Below are 19,878 nucleotides of genomic sequence, written 5' to 3'. Positions count from 1 at the left end.
CGCAGAAGGGTCTCGGCCCCTAGCCTAGTGGAGTGGACAACAGGACTCAACTAGAAAGCTGACAGCTGTGGCAACTTTAGGGGCCACAGCCACCAACCACAGTTATCTTCTCTGGAAACGCTGCCAGAAAGGAGCAAGGAAAAGCATTGGGCACAACAAGGTCCGCGGCTGCTGGCCTGGGACACTGACTGTGAGGTGCTGGGAAGGAAGAGGAGTAGAAATCAGCACAGTGAGATGGCCAGGGAAGGTACACACTGAAGGGAGTGCTGGAAAGGTGTTCTCTATCTGTCTGGAAGTTTGCTGGATCCTTCACCCGGAGGATGCAGCACCAAGCGGGTACCTGTGTACACCAGAACTGTGAGTAAAGCTTTGGAAAGGAAAAAAATGGTCCAGCTTTGCAAATTCAAGTCCAATTTATTGTTAAAAACAAGTCCAAGACAGAGCAAAAAATGGTGTGTTCACATGAGTAACAAGTAGTAGATTACGCGTTTCGAACAATAGCTTGTTCTTTCTCAAAATTCTGTCTCGTGCCTCACTGCATCTCGCAATCTGCTCACACAGGCAATTGTGATGTCTACCATATCATAGTTTGAACGGAGTGAATCCCGTAGACGACTGTGGTACTTCCCGGATGGCAAATATTAGCTACAGCAATAACATATTCCAGTTCTTAACATCTTTAGCTACCACCTTTTTTAACCTAGACTTTAGGGTTCTTACTATATCTTTCTAATAGACCATCGGTCTGTGGGTTGTAGACTGACATGCGCAACTGTTTGATCTGGAGCAGTTTACACAATTCTTTAATAACCTTCGTCATAAAATGAGTCCCCTGATCCATAAAAGATTTCCTTTGGTAGCCCAAGATGGTAGAACATGGCAAAAAGCTCCTGGGCAATAAGTTTTGCCGAGGTATGATGGAGAGGAATCACTTCTGAGTAACGAGTCACATAATCCGCTACTACCAATATGTATTGGTGGCCCTGGGCTGATTTCACTATTGGACCGACCAGATCCATAGCAATCCATTTAAAAGGTATCTCAATAACCGGCAGTGCAACCAGTGGACTACGGAAGTTTGCTGTGAGTGCGGTCAGCTGACACTCTGGGCACGACTCACAAAACATCTGAACCTCTGCATACACCCCAGGCCAAAAGAACCCCTGCAGAATACACTCTTTTATTTTTTTAAGCTCCCAGATGACCTCCCAACACGTGTTTGTGGGCCATCTCAAGCACCTCACGGTAGTATGATTGCGGCATTACCAGCTGCTCAATTATTTCATTGTGAATTTTGTCAACCCAGTATAACAACTCCTGGTTGACCGCCATACAAAGAAAAACGCCTCTGCGCCAGGTTGCTTTGCGACCCCATTTACCATTATCACCAGTTCCATGTCAGTGTGGGATCCTGGAGCTAGGCTGTCTCAAATGTTCCCTGGGACACTTCCAGCTCTGGGATTGATGGTGTCTCTTCAATCCCTCCTGCCAATACTGTACGTGTAGGGGATATCTAACATATTTACACTCTTTCCCTAGGTGGGAGAGCCTACGGCAGGTATCCCTGACTCGGGATCTTTGGACTCTGCACCAGGACAGAGCTTTATTCTGGGAGGGTTAACTTTACTCTCCCACAAAGACCAAAACAGGGGTAAGTGTGGCGCCCCTGAGGGTTCAGTCGCCACAGAGGTACTGCACCTCCTCCTGAGGTGTAGTATCCCACTCTCCAGGTAAGATGGAACACCTGACCAGCCTCCAACACCTGCATCCCACACAAACACAGTAGTGTAGCAGAGCAACCTTCATGGCTCCCTGCTTGGAACACGAAGAGTGCTGGGAGGTGGGTGGAGCTTAGACTGCACAAGAGAGCGGGAGAATATTAGGAAAAGGTCAGTCTGTGAGAGAAGATCCCCAGAAAGGGATGGAGTGAAGGAGGTGCTGCAGCAGACTTCATTGACCTGGAGCTGCTGGCACAGGAAAGAGCCATAGAAAGCCTGATTCTTCAGAAGGAAGATAGTTTAGTACGGAACGTAAGAAGAAGAAAACTAAGGACTAGGGTCAGAGCAGAGCCCTTCCTGAAGTTTGAAGCGCATGGCCGGGGTCTGGTCCCCGAGGCTGTTTGTGAAACTAATGTTCCAGCAGCAGACACAGGAGGAATAGGAGCTGTGACCACTCTATTCCCTCAAAAGACTTGAAGACACGGTGGCAACCTAAGTGTGAGCCGGGACATGATGGATGGAGTTCCCGAAGCAGGCTACAGTCACTTGTCATGCGAGTAGAGTTCCAAGGAACATCTGAGAGGAGGAACTTGAGTTTAACACACAACTACAAGTACTTCAGTTTAAGCGCTAATGAGGAGACGTTCAGAACAGGCACATGAAAGGGAGAACTGGAAAGGTTAATTCCACCTGCCTGGGAGTTGGCTGAGCCCCTGATCTGGAGATCGCGGCATTGAAGCGGGCACCTGTCTGTGCCAAGAACGTGAGTAAAAGAACTGGAACTGCATTCTTCTGTCTCATTGCCTTCTTCCTGCGCCAACCCACTCAGCACTGCTACATCTCTGTGCCTAATACTACACCATCTACTTCTCACTATCTCCTCATTTGCCCACCCCATCTACTCTGCCCTGGGACTACAGCCCTACCTGTGGAGGGCTACAACATCATTGCTGCACCACACCATCTGTCCCAGAGAAGCAACCCTGCAGCGCTGGTTAAACTGACCAGAAACCACAGGTGGCGTCACGAATCATCTCAATAACTTTATCCCCATTACTCTACCCCTTTTACATTGACCGCCTGAGGCCACGGACAGGGTCACTGCCACTGTTACATCTCCCATTGAAATCAACGGGCCCGGCACCGAGTACCCCACGGCCTCTGGGGGCGAGTCATAAGTCTCTCCCAACACAGTCCCAAAAGGAATGGTTTTTAATGCCCCCACATGTTTATCTTCTCCACATGGAGTGGAGAAGGTAACCTTCATCGTTGGATACTCCCGGTGTTCACCGTATATATAGACGACTTCGACTTTCCCCCAATGGTTTCTAGGCCGGAGATCAGTGACCCATGGATGAGTGTCACTAGTCTCCCTGAGTGCAAGAGAGCCTCCGCTTGGTGTCCATTGACACGCACCTGGCACAGATGGGGTTCACTAGCTAGACCGATGGTGTCCGCGGCATAGACGGTCTGAGCATACATTGACACCTGGCGAGTAAACCCGCAGTCCATAGGTTCATGGGGCAGTTGGCAGCCACATGTCCTGGCCCTTGGCACTGCCAGCACCTGATAGCGGTGGCACCGCTAGTCCATGAGACGGGTTTAGGGCAACTAGTTTCCTGTCACCCTCACTTGGCGTATCCCCTCAGTATGGGCTCAGTTCTGAATGACCCCAACCAGATTTTGTGATCCTTTCCCTGGATCCAGGGCTTGTAGGGGCCGGCTTGATAGCTGCAGTGGGGGGGTCCCATATGAAGTCCTGGGTGGGCGTATAATGCTCGATCAGGCTAACCACCTGGTTTAGGGTGCCCGGGTCCCCTTGCCCTACCCAATGCTGTATAGCTGCTATCAGAGTTCTCACAAGCCAGTCGACAACCACACTCTCTACCATCTGGGAAGGAGTCAAGGGCTCAGGCTGCAGCCATCTTTTGACCAGCTGCAACAAGTCATACAGCTAAGACCTAGCGGATCGGGCCTCCACAAAGGACTATAGATACACTTGCTATATGTGTTAACCCCCAGTTGGGCAAGGATCTCATCATTCAGTTTCCCATAGTCCTGGGCATTCTCAACTGAAGTCAAAGTAGGACTTATGGGGGTCTCCCATCAGGAATGGGGCCATTACTTCAGGCCACTGGGAAGTTGGCAGGCTCACTCGCTCTGCTGTGCGTTCATAGACGTAAGGAAGGCTTCCACGTCGTCCTCCAGACTCAACAATCTCATCGCTGTCCTGACTTTGTCTGTGGCCTCAGGTCATATCGGGGACGGTGGTGGGGGTGTATCTTGCAGGGCCGCAGTCTGCTGCAGTATCAAGTTGTTTGTCTGCTGCTTATGTATCTGCTGCTGCACTTGAGAGAGGGCCAACTGCTACAGTATCTCCTCAATTTTGTTGGCAGGCCTGGGCTGTAGTGTTGCAGGCTTGATTACCGACTTGCAGTTTTCTTCAGGGTATGTCTAAATTCACACTGCCCATGTTCTCAACCATATGTAGAGCAGCGGGGTTTCCGTCAGTGAATTGAGACACTGACCCAAGCAAGTTAAGTAAATGTCCAAATACTGCATACATGTAATTGCTCACCTCTGAACCGCAGCTGGGAATATGAAAATAAAATTCTGTGCCATTGACACTTGTACCCCCAATCTCGGGCGCTACCGTGTACGTCCACGTTGCTGGCTCTGGCCTGTGTTAGCTTCAAATAGCCAGGCATACAACCGCAGCACCTTCAGCTCTGCTGCATGTGAAACCAAACACAAAAAGTGACACACCTAAACCTTAACTGCAGTATAAATGAAAACCGTGGGTAGCCATGGGCCTGTTACACGCTTCAATGGCAGGGATCCCACCAACGATCCAACGTGGATGGGATCTCTGGGACATAGTTAGACTCACCAGCGATCAGGACCAGCGAGCAAGCTGGTATCAAGGGTAAACAGCGGGTATCTAAGAGCCGCGCGGCTCTTAGTTACCTGCTGTTTACCCTGGATAACAGCTTCCAGCGTCGCTGATCGTTGGTGTCTCTATCACAGGCAGCGATGTTTGCTGCCCAGCGGGAGACCAACGATAGAATTATGGCCTAGACCATCAGGCAACGATTGACGATCAGCCATCTGATTGTTGATCGTTGCTACATGTCACACGCAACGATGTTGTTTCGACATCGCTGCAAAGTCAGCAAACTGGTGATGTTGCAACGATATCGTTCACAATATCGTTGTGTGTAACGGGGCCCTAAGACCAGGACTGGAGGGAGAGATCCATCCCACTACCATCCTACAGATCTCTCCAAAAATAAAAAAAAGTCCACACTTACTTATATTTTGCATGGTAACCACAGACGTGGCTGTGATTACAATGCCCCCCAGCGGATTCACTATGCTTCTAAGCACATTCTGCATTCTGGGGGATACATAATGGCACTCGCATATAATTCCCATCACAGTCTCACACTGGAGATTTAAATTCTTCCTGTACTTTCAGACACCTTAATCTAACTTGATAGACAATATAATGAAAAAAAACAAATCTGCCTATCACTTTATTAGAAATTACATTGTCTTACTGATAAAAATAAATTACTCCAAAGTGTCGGCCACTAGGTGTCTCCTTTTCTTTGCAACTTGCTATACACTGTCTGTCAAATGTAATCTGTCTCTAGCAGACGAGACGAAGAAACCTCGAGACGAGATGGATTTCAGAAAATGGGAACAGGTTTCATTCTACAAAAAGTCTTCTGCTCTTTTCTCTGACTGCTGCATACAGATTCGAGAGGCAAGTCACATTTCATGGCAATTAATCCACTGGACAATGACAAACACAATCCTTGGGCTGGGAAGTGAGATAAAGGAAATTCCAGCACCTGTAGTAGAATGCTAAAGAAGAGTTGTACATTGGCCATAGCTCGTAGACCCACTGCCTGGTAACTTACCATTTTTACCACAGTAGGCTCTGTTGAATCCGTTACGGTTAATGTTGGCAATTGCATTAGAATGTGTGCCGTGATAGAGGGGTCTTATATTTTCCTCTCCAGGATTTTTTTTGTTCACGTCATGCTTGTTAATGGTGAAACATTTCCAGAGTCTTTCATTCTGAATACGTTTGATCTACAAGATAAAAAAAGGAAGTTGGTTTCTGTTTCTTTTGTTTTTAGCATCTCCTGTTAAAGAGAACCTGTCACGTCATTTCAAACATCTTAACTGTCCCCGATGCGTTGTTAGTGATTCAATTTGCATCAATAACACTTTTTTGTATTAATATTGGTGCTGTAATCATGTCCAAAAATCACTTTATATAGTTTGAACGTACCTGCTCATTTAGCATAGGTGTGTAATTCATTTTCTGTTAAGTCACGGGCATCGCCACCAACTTGTTGCGCCGATGTTACTAGAATCCTGCGCATGCACAGTGTGACACTTGGAGTCGCGCTTACGAACCATGGTGCTTGGAGCCGCACTTGCGCAGTGTCCCATGCATTACGGTGCATGTGCAGCTCCCCGACATTGCACAAGGGCGGCACCCCTATCGACACTGTGCAAATGCGGCCAGCTACACACTGCGCAAGCGTGGCTGACTGCTACTCACTGCTCAAGCGTGGCTTCAAATGCCACACTGCTCATTCCAGTGACGTTGACGCAACCAGGGAAATCAATCAAATTGAGTGGGCGGCGACTGAGTGTTTATAGGTGTATATAAACTAGTGGGCAATAACCTCCATAATTTGATTTTCTTTCTCCAATGTCGTTTTGTAGAATTTATCTTTGACTTCTTTGTATTCGTGTGATATCTCCTTAAGTATTACGTCCTGACATTCACTTTTCTCCATGTCGGTCCAGGTTTTTGGATACAGATCTGTTGTTGCAGCAAAAAACATTGAGCTGGAATTAGATTTTATGGAGTGTCCACATTTTAATCACAGATGAAAGTGAACATTGTAATAGATCAGCAAGTGGTACTTATGAAGACAAATATGTATGGTACACATATATACTGCTCAAAAAAATAAAGGGAACTCTAAGATACCACATCCTAGATATTACTGAATGAAATATTCCAGTAGCAAATCATTATTCATTGCACAGTGGAATGTGTTGAGCACAATAAAGCATATAAATGATCAATGTAAATCAAAATTAATATCCCATGGAGGTCTGGATTTGGAATGATGCTCAAAATCAAAGTGGAAAATAAAATTACAGGCTGATCCAACTTCAGTGGAAATGCGTCAAGGCAAGGAAATGATGCTCAGTAGTGTGTATGGCCTCCACGCAATAGCGTAGCTACCGGGGAGGCAGAGGGGGCGGGGGTCCACTCGGAGCTACACTACTGTATCTGTATCGGCGTGCGCAGCGCGCCTATACAGTTACATTCTGCGGCAGAGCAAGGAGAATCAATCTGTAAGGAGCAGAGCTGCGTGTGTACGGAGTGGAGCCGCGTGTGTACGGGGTGATGTGGAGCAGAGCCATGTGTGTACGGGGTGTGCAGAGCGAAGCCGTGTGTGTACGAGGTGTACAGAGCGGAGCCGTGTGTGTACAAGGTGTACAGCGCGGAGCCGTGTGTACAAGGTGTACAGAGCGGAGCCGTGTGTGTATGAGGTGTACAGAGCGGAGCCGTCTGTACAAGGCGTACGGAGCAGAGATATGCGTGTATGAGGTGTACGGAGGAGCGGAGCAGCATGTGTATGGGATGTGCGGAGCGGAGCCGTTTGTGTATGAGGTGTACGGAGCGGAGCCGTGTGTGTGCAAGGTGTACAGAGCGGAGCCGTGTGTACGAAGCATACAAAGTGGAACCGCGTGTGTATGAGGTGTTCGGAGCTGTGCGTGTACAAGGTGTATGGTGGGGAGCATTCATTCCTAACAAACGTCCCGGATCCAGCGGGACATTCCCGATTTTGAGAGTCTGCCCCGCTGTCCCGGCTGGGAGCTTACTTTCCCGTGGACACAGGAGTACACGGCGGAGCCCCGAGGAGCACTTTAAAACTCGCATGTAACGTTCCACTTGAAGTGATGTGCTGGAAGCGGAAAGGAGGTAATTTCGGGAGGAATCATAGAATCATAGAATCATAGAATCGTAGAGTTGGAAGGGACCTCCTGGGCCATCTGGTCCAACCCCCTGCTCAAAGCAGGATTCGCTAAATCATCCCAGTCAGATGTCTGTCCAGCCTCTGTTTGAAGACTTCCATTGAAGGAGAACTCACCACTTCTCGTGGCAGCCTGTTCCACTCATTGATCACTCTAACTGTCAAAAAGTTTTTTCTAATATCTAATCTGTGTCTCCTCCCATTCAGTTTCATCCCATTGCTTCTAGTCTTTCCTTGTGCAAATGAGAATAAAGTTGATCCTTCTACAATGTGACAGCCCTTTAGATATTTGTAGACAGCTATTAAGTCTCCTCTCAGTCTTCTCTTTTGCAAACTAAACATTCCCAAATCCTGCAACCTTTCCTCATAAGACAGGGTTTGCAGACCGGTCACCATTCTGGTCGCTCTTTTCTGAACTTGCTCCAGTTTGTTGATGTCTTTTTTAAAATGTGGTGCCCAAAACTGGACACAATATTCCAGATGAGGTCTGACCAAAGAGGAGTAGAGGGAAATAATGACTTCACGTGATCTAGACTGTATGCTTCTGTTAATACATCCTAGAATTGCATTTGCCTTTTTTGCTGCTGCATCACACTGTTGACTCATATTCAGTCTGTGATCTATTAGTATACCCAAGTCTTTTTCACATGTGCTGTCACTTAGCCCTATTCCTCCCATTCTATATATGCTTTTTCGATTTTTATTGCCCAGATGTAGTACTTTGCATTTCTCCCTGTTAAAAACCATTCTGTTAGTTGCTGCCCACTTCTCCAGTTTATTTAAATCTTTTTGAATCCTCTCTCTCTCCTCTAGTATTAGCTATCCCTCCTAGCTTTGTGTCATCAGCAAATTTAATCAGTTTACCCTCAATTCCTTCATCTAAATCGTTGATAAAGATGTTGAACAATACAGGGCCCAGGACAGAGCCCTGTGGTACCCCATACAGGGCCCAGGACAGAGCCCTGTGGTACCCCAAGAGATTGTGACGGAACCCTGGAGGCACTTCATGCAATGCTTCAAAGCCATCACAATGTCCTCTGACAGCGCGGACAGCGGGATCGCCTTGGAATCAGGGATGCCGGCCATGTGAGCGGATCATGATATGTCCTGCACCAGGAGGCTCAGTTAGGCACTACAATGGGAGCTGAGCTGCTATAGTATCTTTATAGAATCTTTCTTTCTCTCTCTGTTTCTTTCTCTGTTCTTTCTCTCTCTCTCTCTGTTTCTATAGGGGATGGGGGGTGCTGCCTTATACTACAGTCTGCATATAGGGGATGGGGGGCTGCCTTATACTACAGTCTGCCTATGGGGGATGGGGAGGCTGCCTTATACTACAGTCTGCCTATGGGGGGAGTGCTGCCTTATATTACAGTCTGCCTATAGGGGGTGCTGCCTTACATTACAGTCTGTTTATGGGGGGTGCTGCCTTACATTACAGTCTGCTTATGGGGGGCTGCAATATATTATTGAGTCTGCCTATGGGGGGGCTGCATTATACTGTAGAGTCTGCCTATGGGGGCTGCATTATACTATATTGAGGATTATCTGGTGTATTATACTATATGGAGGCTATCTACGGGGCCATCATACAGTGTGGGGATTACAGTGAGGGGGCCATCATACAGTGTTGGAGCCATCATTGGGGGATATTAAGGGGTCAGTATGTATACAGTGAGGGGGCATTATACTATGTATAGGGGAGCTGCACGGGGGGGAGACTCAGGACATTATTAAATCTAAAGTGGGCACTTAATTGTTATAGGGGATCTCAGGTTACTGTGACTGTCAAATGGCACACAGAGGGCATTATTACATTCTAGGGGGTAAAATGTGGGCACTGTTTCTAGGGCACTTGCACCCGGCATTACTATATTATAGAGAGATGCTTTAGAATTTAGAGGTCACACAGAACCACACAATAGGTGCAGTAATAGGGACAAATACGGCAGCAGCGGCTCAGCATTGGGGTATCAGGTGCAGTAATAGGGGCACATACGGCAGCAGCTGCTCAGTATTGGGGTATCAGGTGCAGTAATAGGTACACATACGGCAGCAGCGGCTCAGCATTGGGGTATCAGGTGTAGTAATAGGGATACATGCAGCAGCAGCTCAGTATTGGGGTATCAGGTGCAGTAATAGGGACACATACGGCAGCAGCGGCTCAGCATTGGGGTATCAGGTGTAGTAATAGGGATACATGCAGCAGCAGCTCAGTATTGGGGTATCAGGTGTAGTAATAGGGACACATACGGCAGCAGAAGCTCAGTATTGGGGTATCAGGTGCAGTAATAGGGACACATACAGCAGCAGCGGCTCAGTATTGGAGTATCAGGTGTAGTAACAGGGACCCATACGGCAGCAGCGGCTCAGCATTGGGGTATCAGTTGCAGTAATAGGGACACATATGGCAGCAGCAGCTTAGTATTGGGGTATCAGGTGTAGTAATAGGGACACATACGGCAGCAGCGGCTCAGCATTGGGGTATCAGGTGTAGTAATAGGGATACATGCAGTGGAAGAGTGGAAATTCAGCAAAGCCCCCCGCGGGGATGGCTGAACACACCAAAAAGCTGAATAGACCAACAAAATCAAGTGTGAACATTAGCAGAAAAACTTAGCTTTAGATGACTGGAACAGAGCTGAAAACCAAGAGCTGACAAGCCAGAAGATATCACCAGCAACTGAATAGGGCGTCGGCTGTCTTAAATCCAATCTAGGACTCCTGAGGTCCAATCGTCACCCTCATTCTCAGGTGGCAGATCTCCACCGATCAAATCAGCCTCACTACCTCCTGTTACCACCAGAGGGAGTCTGGAAGGAGAACTCACAACTGGTGAACCAGAGAATGAACTCACAACACATACGGCATCAGAGGCTCAGTATTGGGGTATCAGGTGCAGTAATAGGGACACATATGGCAGCAGCTCAGTATTGGGGTATCAGGTGCAGTAATAGGGACACATACGGCAGCAGAGGCTCAGTATTGGGGTATCAGGTGCAGTAATAGGGACACATACGGCAGCAGAGGCTCAGTATTGGGGTATCAGGTGCAGTAATAGTGACACATACGGCAGAAGCGGCTCTGTATTGGGGTATCAGGTGTAGTAATAGGGACACATATGGCAGCAGAGGCTCAGCATTGGGGTATCAGGTGCAGTAATAGGGACACATACAGCAGCAGCGGCTCAGTATTGGAGTATCAGGTGCAGTAATAGAGGCACATACGGCAGTAGTGGCTCAGCATTGGGGTATCAGGTGCAGTAAAAGGCACATATGGCAGCAGCGGCTCAGTATTGGGGTATCAGGTGCAGTAATAGTGACACGGCAGCAGCAGCTCAGTATTGGGGTATCAGGTGCAGTAATAGGGACACATACGGCAGCAGAGGCTCAGTATTGGGGTATCAGGTGCAGTAATAGGGACACACGGCAGCAGAGGCTCAGTATTGGGGTATCAGGTGCAATAATAGTGACACACGGCAGAAGCGGCTCAGTATTGGGGTATCAGGTGCAGTAATAGGGACGCATACGGCAGCAGAGGCTCAGTATTGGGGTATCAGGTGTAGTAATAGGGACACATACGGCAGAAGCGGCTCAGCACTGGGGTATCAGGTGCAATAATAGTGACACATACGGCAGAAGCGGCTCAGTATTGGGGTATCAGGTGCAGTAATAGGGACGCATACGGCAGCAGAGGCTCAGTATTGGGGTATCAGGTGTAGTAATAGGGACACATACGGCAGAAGCGGCTCAGCATTGGGGTATCAGGTGCAGTAATAGGGACACATATGGCAGCAGCGGCTCAGTATTGGGGTATCGGGTGCAGTAATAGGGACACATATGGCAGCAGCGGCTCAGTATTGGGGTATCGGGTGCAGTAATAGGGACACATACGGCAGCAGAGGCTCAGTATTGGGGTATCGGGTGCAGTAATAAGGACACATACGGCAGCAGCGGCTCAGCATTGGGGTATCAGGTGCAGTAATAGGGACACATACGGTAGCAGCGGCTCAGCATTGGGGTATCAGCAGGATGAGGGGTTTGCGCAGGTTGGGGATACATGGTGATGGGGCTGGAATATGAGGAGTGAAATGTGTCTTTGTTGTACTCTCTGTAGCCGAGTCCTGGCTGGAGACGTTGTCAGTGTCGGTCTTGGCCAGATGGAAAAGACGTGAAAAGTGAACGATTCCATCAGAAAAAACGTCAGCTGTAAGTCTCCAACTATAACTGTGCAGTAATCACTTACAGTATATGTTTTGTAGGACTGGTATTTACCACTGATCATATGGCGGTAATATCCATGTTAGTCTTTATATAGAGATTATTTTGAGTGACAGCGCAGTCGTCTCCTACATCCACTATTAGGGGGCGTCACCCAGTTGTAATCAAAGTTACTGGTTAGGGGCCCACTCAGAAGTTTCGCCCCCCTGAACCAAAACCCTAGCTACGCCTCTGCCTCCACGTGTTTGTATGATCTCCCTAGAAAGCCTGGGCATGCTCCTAATGAAGCGGTGAATGTTCTCCTGAGGGATTTCATCCCAGGCCTGGATTAAAGCATCAGTCAACTCCTGGACAGTCTGTGGGGCAACGTGGCGTTGGTGGACGGAACGAGAGATGATGTCCCAGATGTGCTCGATTGGATTCAGGTCTGGGGAACGGGCAGGCCAGTCCATAGGATCAGTGCCTTCATCATGCAAGAACTGCTGACACATTCAGCATTCAGCCACATGAGGCCTAGCATTGTCATGCATCCGAAGGAACCCAGGGCCCACTGTACCTGCATATGGTCTTACAATGACTTCAACCAAAAGATTAAGGAAGTATGAACCACAATTTCGTAACAGACATTCAATTTAGTTAAAACCAACATTTATTTGGTCATGAATAAAATACAAACTCATTGTATAAATCACAAAAGATAGAGATACACGGTGCACAATATAACCACTAACAAGGGTATCACAATAGACAAATTCAGGAAAAAATGTAATTTTATATAGCATTACTATAGTGCACAGAATATATGTCTACAGAAAATATGCACTAATGATAACATCATGCGATATATTTATGACACCTGTGCACCACTCTTAAATATAAAAATTAATAACATTGTCCCCAGATACTGTGATCAATATTTCGCATTTGATTCCAAAAAGACTAATAAAAGAAACTGCCAGAAAAAGTATGTTAAATATGGGTTGCAAGCTGAAGTTACCCAGGACAACTGCTTAAGGGCAAAAATGAACAGGCTGAGAGTTATTTGTCAAAGGAATGTATATCTTTCTTAAAGTGCTATGTGCAAAGTGCAATGAGATATAGATATCATTAATGTGATTATGTATAATTTGCCTAGTGGCGGTATACAAATAAACAGCCTCAGATATAGTTAAACTCAATCATCTTCAACCATGGTAGCATGTCTCTGTATGGAAAAGCCCATAATCACAGTGAAGAACCAGCACATTAAATAAACATGGCAGCTTGATGTGAATACCTGACCTGTTAGTGGCAGCCGTTCCCCGACGCGCGTTTCGTATACTTACCCCCCTATTGAAGAAGCTCACGCGAAACTCTATTTTCTAGAGTAGTGATGCAATTCCAATTTCATATATTTCATGTTTTCATGATATAGTGTTCTACTTTATGTGTTAACAAGATAAGACTAGGTTTAGTACATACTGTTATATGTTAGTAGCTCAAGTTACAGGTATAAGATACAATTAACGTTTGGGACGAGCCCACAATGAGAGGGGGCTAGTACTAGTGAAAACCAGGCACTTTCTGGTAGTGACTCAGATAGGGAAGTACAGTAACAAGGTTAAATTCAAGTGCAGTGGGCTGCTAGGGCCAGCATGCACCTATCGTTTAAGGCAGTGCGAGGCCGTACTAGAATCCTGTGTGGACATTCCAGCAATGTCGGGAGTTCAAGGCCCAGCATGTGGGCTAAAGGGCGCATCACGTCCTCTGGCGCACATGGGAAGATGGACGCATAACCGTGGGAAATGAAGGTAGCGGATCCCGGGTGCACAGCGGAATTGAACAGAAAATCTGTTGGACTGATGGTGAGCTTAGAGATTGTCCAGGAGCAATGAATGGTAGGGCTGAAGGTGTGTTGTGCTGAGGAAGTTAGGAACAAGAAGTTTTGGGCCTTATCCCACATGTTATAATATGATGAACTTGAACTGTCCAGGAGACTTCTATTGGTTGAAATGAACTTGGTGTCCCCCATTTGGGTGCGGCGGCTCCTGAAGACAGAGGCCTGGAGACAGCAGAGGCCTCCGGCCAGCAAGTGAGTGTGATGCACCCCACACCTGACTGCATACTGGGACTGGACATAGTTTTACTGTAAAGTGCCAGAGCGCAACAGGACAGCAGCTCGGTCATGACTACAGCTCTCGGACACTTTACACTAGCATTTGTCCACTACTTCAGTCATCCTCCGTATATGTACTACAGATGTTGGGAGGAGTTGTATGGAATGGGCTCCTTCTGTGACTGCAGATAGCTATGGTTGGAGCAGTTTAACCCCATATATTCTGCGGTAAACAGCGATAATTGCATCTAAGTGGTGTGAGGCAACGCTGTCATTTACATGGGGAATTCTTGCTTGGCAGCGAACAAAACACATCCGGCCCGGGTTTTCCATCAAACATAGCAGTCCATGCGGTTTATTATGCAGCATAAACCGATAGAAGCAATCAACAAAACTTCACATAAACAGCAGAGCGTCCGTTATAGCTTCCCTCTGTAATCCCAGTGTTCACACAGGTTGTTCAATATCCAGCGTACAGGCTCTCTTAAGGGCCTGTCACACTAAGAGATATCGCTAGCAATATCGCTATAACTAGTGACGTTATAGCGATATTGCTAGCGATATCGCTATGTGTGATACTTACCTCCGACCGGCTCCCCCACTGGTTATCGCTGATCGCGCGAGAACGTTCAGGACTGTTTCTCGTCGGCCACTTCCTGCAGCGCTTCCTGCTGTGAGGACGAGCGACACGTGGAGCCGGGCGGGAGGACGCAGGATCGCCTGGTGTGACAGGTAAGTAGCGATCCCCGTCCCCAGCGATGTCGCTGGTGAGATCTGCCTGTGTGGCAGCTCACTAGCGACCACTTAGCGATGTACCAGCGATCCTGGCCGCGTCATATCGCTGGTCGGGATCGCTGGTACATCGCTAAGTGTGACAGTACCTTTAGCCTCATTTATCTCACCCACGTCAGGGTCTCCACATGGTTCTGTCACTCATGCTGCAGACGTCCATATCACTCCAGGGAACTTTCAGGCTCTGGCAGCCATTACACACAGCCACACACAGGCTGCTAACCAGGAGACACTCCTGCGCACGGGACCTTCCGCTCTGGACCAACGAGGTCCCTGCATTCACCACATGTGACCTACCCTGGCCACATTATATGGTCCATAGCCACGCCCACCAGGTCACGTGACTATGACCTCATCACAGGTCCTTCACACACTCACATAGCCTTTTACTACAGGCTTTTTCAGACACACCCCTGGGTGGGTTTGTAGGTAAACGGCTAGCCCAACTCCCGAGTTACCTGGAGACTTCTCCCTTATACCTTGAAACAACACCTCAGCAATATCATTGCTGATCAATACGCATAACTAAGTCTCCATCTCAAATCCACCCACTTTGAGATACATAACCATCCTTCAGGATTCTGCCACTCATCCTTTCTCTTGGAACCTCCACACAGCGCCCCCTAGTGGACACAGTGGTTACTACACCACAGTGGTTAGACAGAAGGGGTCCCCTCTGACACCTGCCCTGAGCTCCCATGATGCAATAGTGTCCAGTGCTTACATATCACCAGTCACCTCGGTAAGTACACACTCCCAGTCCCTCCAGTTGTGATGATGGTCTCATAACTGCAAGTCAACAGCTATATCTCATACTACTTCAGAAGAGTATTCCTGGGTTCTCCATGTGAGAGGCACGGCCAAACACTTCTTCCAGCGGCTTATCTTCCGGAGAACAAAAGAATTGGCTGTTGAAATTGCTGAGGAAGAGTCAGGTGCCCCCCATAAACATTAGATAGTTGGGCCACCTATCAGATATTACAGACTTTGACTTTACTAATGCATATGGGGGCTTTGAAGGGATCATCCACTTTCAGAGAAGTTTTTCCAACAACCTCTGTTAGTAGTAAAAAAATGGAAAAAAAAGTCCTTTACACACCCTTCCCAGGTCCAGTGCAGAGTCTCTGCCGCTGTTCCCAGCGTCTATTATTGTCTGCCGCACTGACAACACATCGACTTTGCTGTAGAGAGTAACTGAGCTTAGTGGTTCTACTAACATAGATTGCATGAGCTGCCTCGAGCTGCAGATCTGCTGTTGCGATGTGATGTCAACGCTGCAGACAATAAGACACCAGGAGCAGCGGTAGAGACTTAGCTCTGGACTTAGGGAGTAAAGAATATATTTTTTTTAACTTCTGTTGTAGCTCATAGGAAAAACTTTTCTGAAAGGTGATAACCCCTTTAAGTTAAGATCCATTTTATATAACCTTTGTTAGTTAAAACAAAAAAAAAGAGAAATCACAATATCATACCTTTTTGAAGCATTGCTGACACTATCAATTCTTCCCTTTGTAGTGCCTTAAAAGAAAAGATAAAAGTTACTTGAAACAAAGTAAAGGCCTCCAGCTCAGATAACGGTGATGGAAAAGAGTAAGTACTGAGAAAACCAAAACAATTGAAATGCATATAATACAGATGCAGCTGCTTTCCTCTTTCAAAATGAACCCAAGGTCCCATCAATATCAATTGTTGCAGGACATGGTTTTAACATGTGACCACTTGCGTATTTAAAAGACTATAAAAAATTCAACAATGTCATTGGGACCACCACGAGGGTAGTAATGATGTATTTCTGCTAGGAAATTGTTTGAGAAGAAAATCCCACTGTTGTGCCCATTCTGTGCAGCAAGATATTTTTAAGTGCTGTTCCAGCTATCGCCAGTAGGTGTCATAAGTTGCCCTTCTTTTTCTTATTCATGTGTTTGGAATCTTCTGCTTTCCTAAATGGTTAACTGTTCAGAACCTCCCTTCTTCCATCCCTGGTCAACAACATGTAACCATTTTCAGCCCGTCTTCCGAGCAGCTCACGTGCGTCCAGCTCTCTGCAAAACCATTGCTTATAACAAGCGGATTCCGGTAAGGTTAATGCAATTATAAGTTATGCATCTGTGTTAGCAGCCATAATGCAGCCCTCCATGATGTTTGCAATGCATGTTCAGCTCCTGTAATGTTATTACACTGCATAATAGTTATATGCATCCTCTGGATATGCATCCTCTTGTCAGTGAGTGCAAGCTGGCAGCCATTAGTTGTTTTAGATATCTTTCTCCTTTACTTCTGTGTATGTTATATTGCTCAGCTTCTATATAATGCATGCTACCGAGATAACTGCATCCTGTATCATTGCTACTGTTGTGATAGTACCTTGTATTTGCTGTGATTACCTGTAAGTATTTGTGTATTATATATTATCTACCAGTACTGACAAGCTGCATTATCTGTCTCTAATAGTTTTTACCTGAATCATCCACATTGTGAACAACAATATCTGAATCATCCATAACTGTGTTCAACAATCTTTGATATCATCTATAACTTTGTACAACAACCCCTGATCTCATCTACTACTGTGTTTTACTATACCATCTGTTATCATCTCCCATTATTGTCCATATCATCCCAATAAAGCACCCATACAGTTTTGTTTCTGGGAGTGGATGAAATTTTAAGCTGTATGCAGGAATCCACACAGCATCATACGTGGAAGAAGGCAGAACACCCACCATAACCTTACACTTGTTTTATTTGCTGTCCTTGTAGTAAATGAGTCCTATTTAAATGGGTATTCACATATTTTGGTAAGGTATGCCATGACTTTCTGATTGGTGAATGTTAAACCTCTGTGACTGTGTACTCTGGTGCTCCATGCCACTAGCAATGCAGGTGAATGACGTTGTGTTATAATAAATATCCTGTACAGCTGGTAAGGATGTGCAGGGTAACAGATGTGCATGGTAAACCTAAATGGGAACATCCCTTTATTCTCAGAATAGATGTAATATTATTATTTATTTAGCGGTCTTCGGCTTGATCACGAGTCATAGTGACTTGATGGATAAACACTCTGTAGGAAGATCGATCTTATGCAAGCCTAGATAGATCCACCAGGGTCTACTTTTTGAAATCTTGATAGTATCAAGCCATCAGCTTACTGATCTTCCTCTTCACCTTGTTCGTTCTATTCTTCCGACCATGATGTCCTCCAGTGACTGCTCTCTTCGTATGATGTGTCCAAAGAAGGCAAGCTTGGTGATCTTTGCTTCGAGTGACATGCCTGGCTTGATTTGTTCCAAAATTGATTTGTTTGTTCTTCTTGCCACTCATGGTATTGGTAACACACTTCTCCGGCACCAAATTTTGAAGGCAGTGATTCTTCTTCTGTCTTGTTTCTTTATCGTCCAGGTTTCGCATCCGTATGTTACCACAAAAAGATATAAAATTATTTATGAGCTGAGTCTTCATTGTCAGTGAACCGTTCCTCGATTTGAAGACCTTGCCCAGTGACTTCATTGTTGATTTGTCCATAGCTTTTCTCTTTTTGACTTCCAGTGTCGTCACTGTATCGGAGTAGGTTGCAGTCCTTTACAACTTCCAGTTTGTTGCCGTCCATCCAGCTTAAACGTGTCCTGGTCATACCTGCCAGTAGTCAATATCTTCTTTCTGTTGAGTAGCAGTCCCATGTTCGAGCTTTCCATATTGATACACCGTAATAAGTTCCTCATTGCATTCCATCTACGCTTTTTGCTGTTATATCGTCTGTGTGTTTAAGATTGTTGATGATTTTTCCAGCAATTTTAAGTCCTATTGTTTCGGCAAGCACAGTCCTCCTGAAAATAGCTTCTGCATATAAATTGAAGAGAAATGTGGTATTACACTGTAAAATGGGACTGTTGCTTTAATAGATAAAAGCATGTTCAAAAGGGACCAATTTATTTAAAAGAACTAAAGCGCCAACTAGTCTTCTGATTCTTCTTTCTACATTGATTTGGATAAATGTCTCCAAATATGTGATAAAAACCACATTGATTGCAAGATCCATTGGTTACTACAGTATGTATGGGAATAGGATTAATCTTTCTGCCAGATTATGCTATGATCCCAGGTGTCCACCAAAATTACAGAACGAGGTACAATATGGTGGATGTACATGTAGAAAGTACCCAAATTCATATGCCCACATAGAAACCTTTGATGAGAGCTCTATATATGATCAGTCTTCAATCCTGGTTATAGATTAAAATAAGGTACCTGTAACTCTGTGCTTTTGGCTTGAAAAACCTCAAGATACTTCTTGTAAATGTTTTCATCAATGACAATGATGAAGATTGTTTCAAGAGATGGAATTAAGGTATCGGATAAGTACTTCAGAATACTGCTCAGAATGGCCTTGATGGATTCTTCTACATCTACTCGGGCAATGCCTGCAAAACAAGTATCTTGTAAGTGAAAACTGCTTTATTATAGTTATTCTTTGCATCAAAATTTTAGTATAATACTCATCATTTGGATATTTCCAATGCTCGTGTTAATATATCTTAGAAAGTTTATATTCATGAGAGTAATGTTACACCAACTGTATATTACCATTATCATTTTTCAATAACTTAATCATTTAATTTAAGTCACCGAAGTGCTACGAACCCTGAAGTAGGAGACAGGTTTTTACATCACAGAGATTTATAGCACATCCAGCTCTTTGACATACCGTATATATTTGTTCAGGATGTGAGGGAGGTAAAGTGGTGACTAGCAAATTCACATGTTGGATGTTCTAAGGACCATAGTTATGCATGACTCTTTCCATCTACAGTATTCTATGGGTCTTGTGGGAACAGTATAGCATACTGTGATGCTCCTTGAGGTTTGGTGACATACTAGCTAGAATATCCATGCAGAGTGAGATACATTAGTATGTAAGTGGGAGTGAGCATTACCAACCTCTACTACTCTGACTGTCTATGTATATGTGTTTGCTGGTTTCT

At 45.8% G+C, this 19,878-nt stretch overlaps 1 protein-coding gene across 2 annotated transcripts in view; it reads right to left on the bottom strand.

Moving 5' to 3' along the window:
* LOC141049313 (protein mono-ADP-ribosyltransferase PARP15-like) overlaps positions 1 to 19,878 on the bottom strand; it is an 86,358-nt gene that overhangs the window by 11,557 nt on the left and 54,923 nt on the right. For both annotated transcript variants that reach the window (XM_073545604.1, XM_073545605.1), the window contains exons 9-12: positions 19,145 to 19,317; positions 16,369 to 16,414; positions 6,425 to 6,564; positions 5,645 to 5,819 (exon numbers count right to left, since the gene is read on the bottom strand). In XM_073545604.1, the coding sequence (XP_073401705.1) occupies positions 5,645 to 5,819; positions 6,425 to 6,564; positions 16,369 to 16,414; positions 19,145 to 19,317 (534 nt within the window). The remainder of the gene's footprint in view (positions 1 to 5,644; positions 5,820 to 6,424; positions 6,565 to 16,368; positions 16,415 to 19,144; positions 19,318 to 19,878) is intronic.

The sequence above is a fragment of the Dendrobates tinctorius genome, unplaced genomic scaffold (genome assembly GCF_039654945.1).
Source record: "Dendrobates tinctorius isolate UK_male_01 unplaced genomic scaffold, ASM3965494v1 ptg000143l, whole genome shotgun sequence".
NCBI classification, from domain to species: Eukaryota; Metazoa; Chordata; class Amphibia; order Anura; family Dendrobatidae; genus Dendrobates; species Dendrobates tinctorius.
The sequence above is the reverse complement of the archived record's forward strand: the minus strand, read 5'-3'. Positions and strand labels throughout refer to the sequence as shown.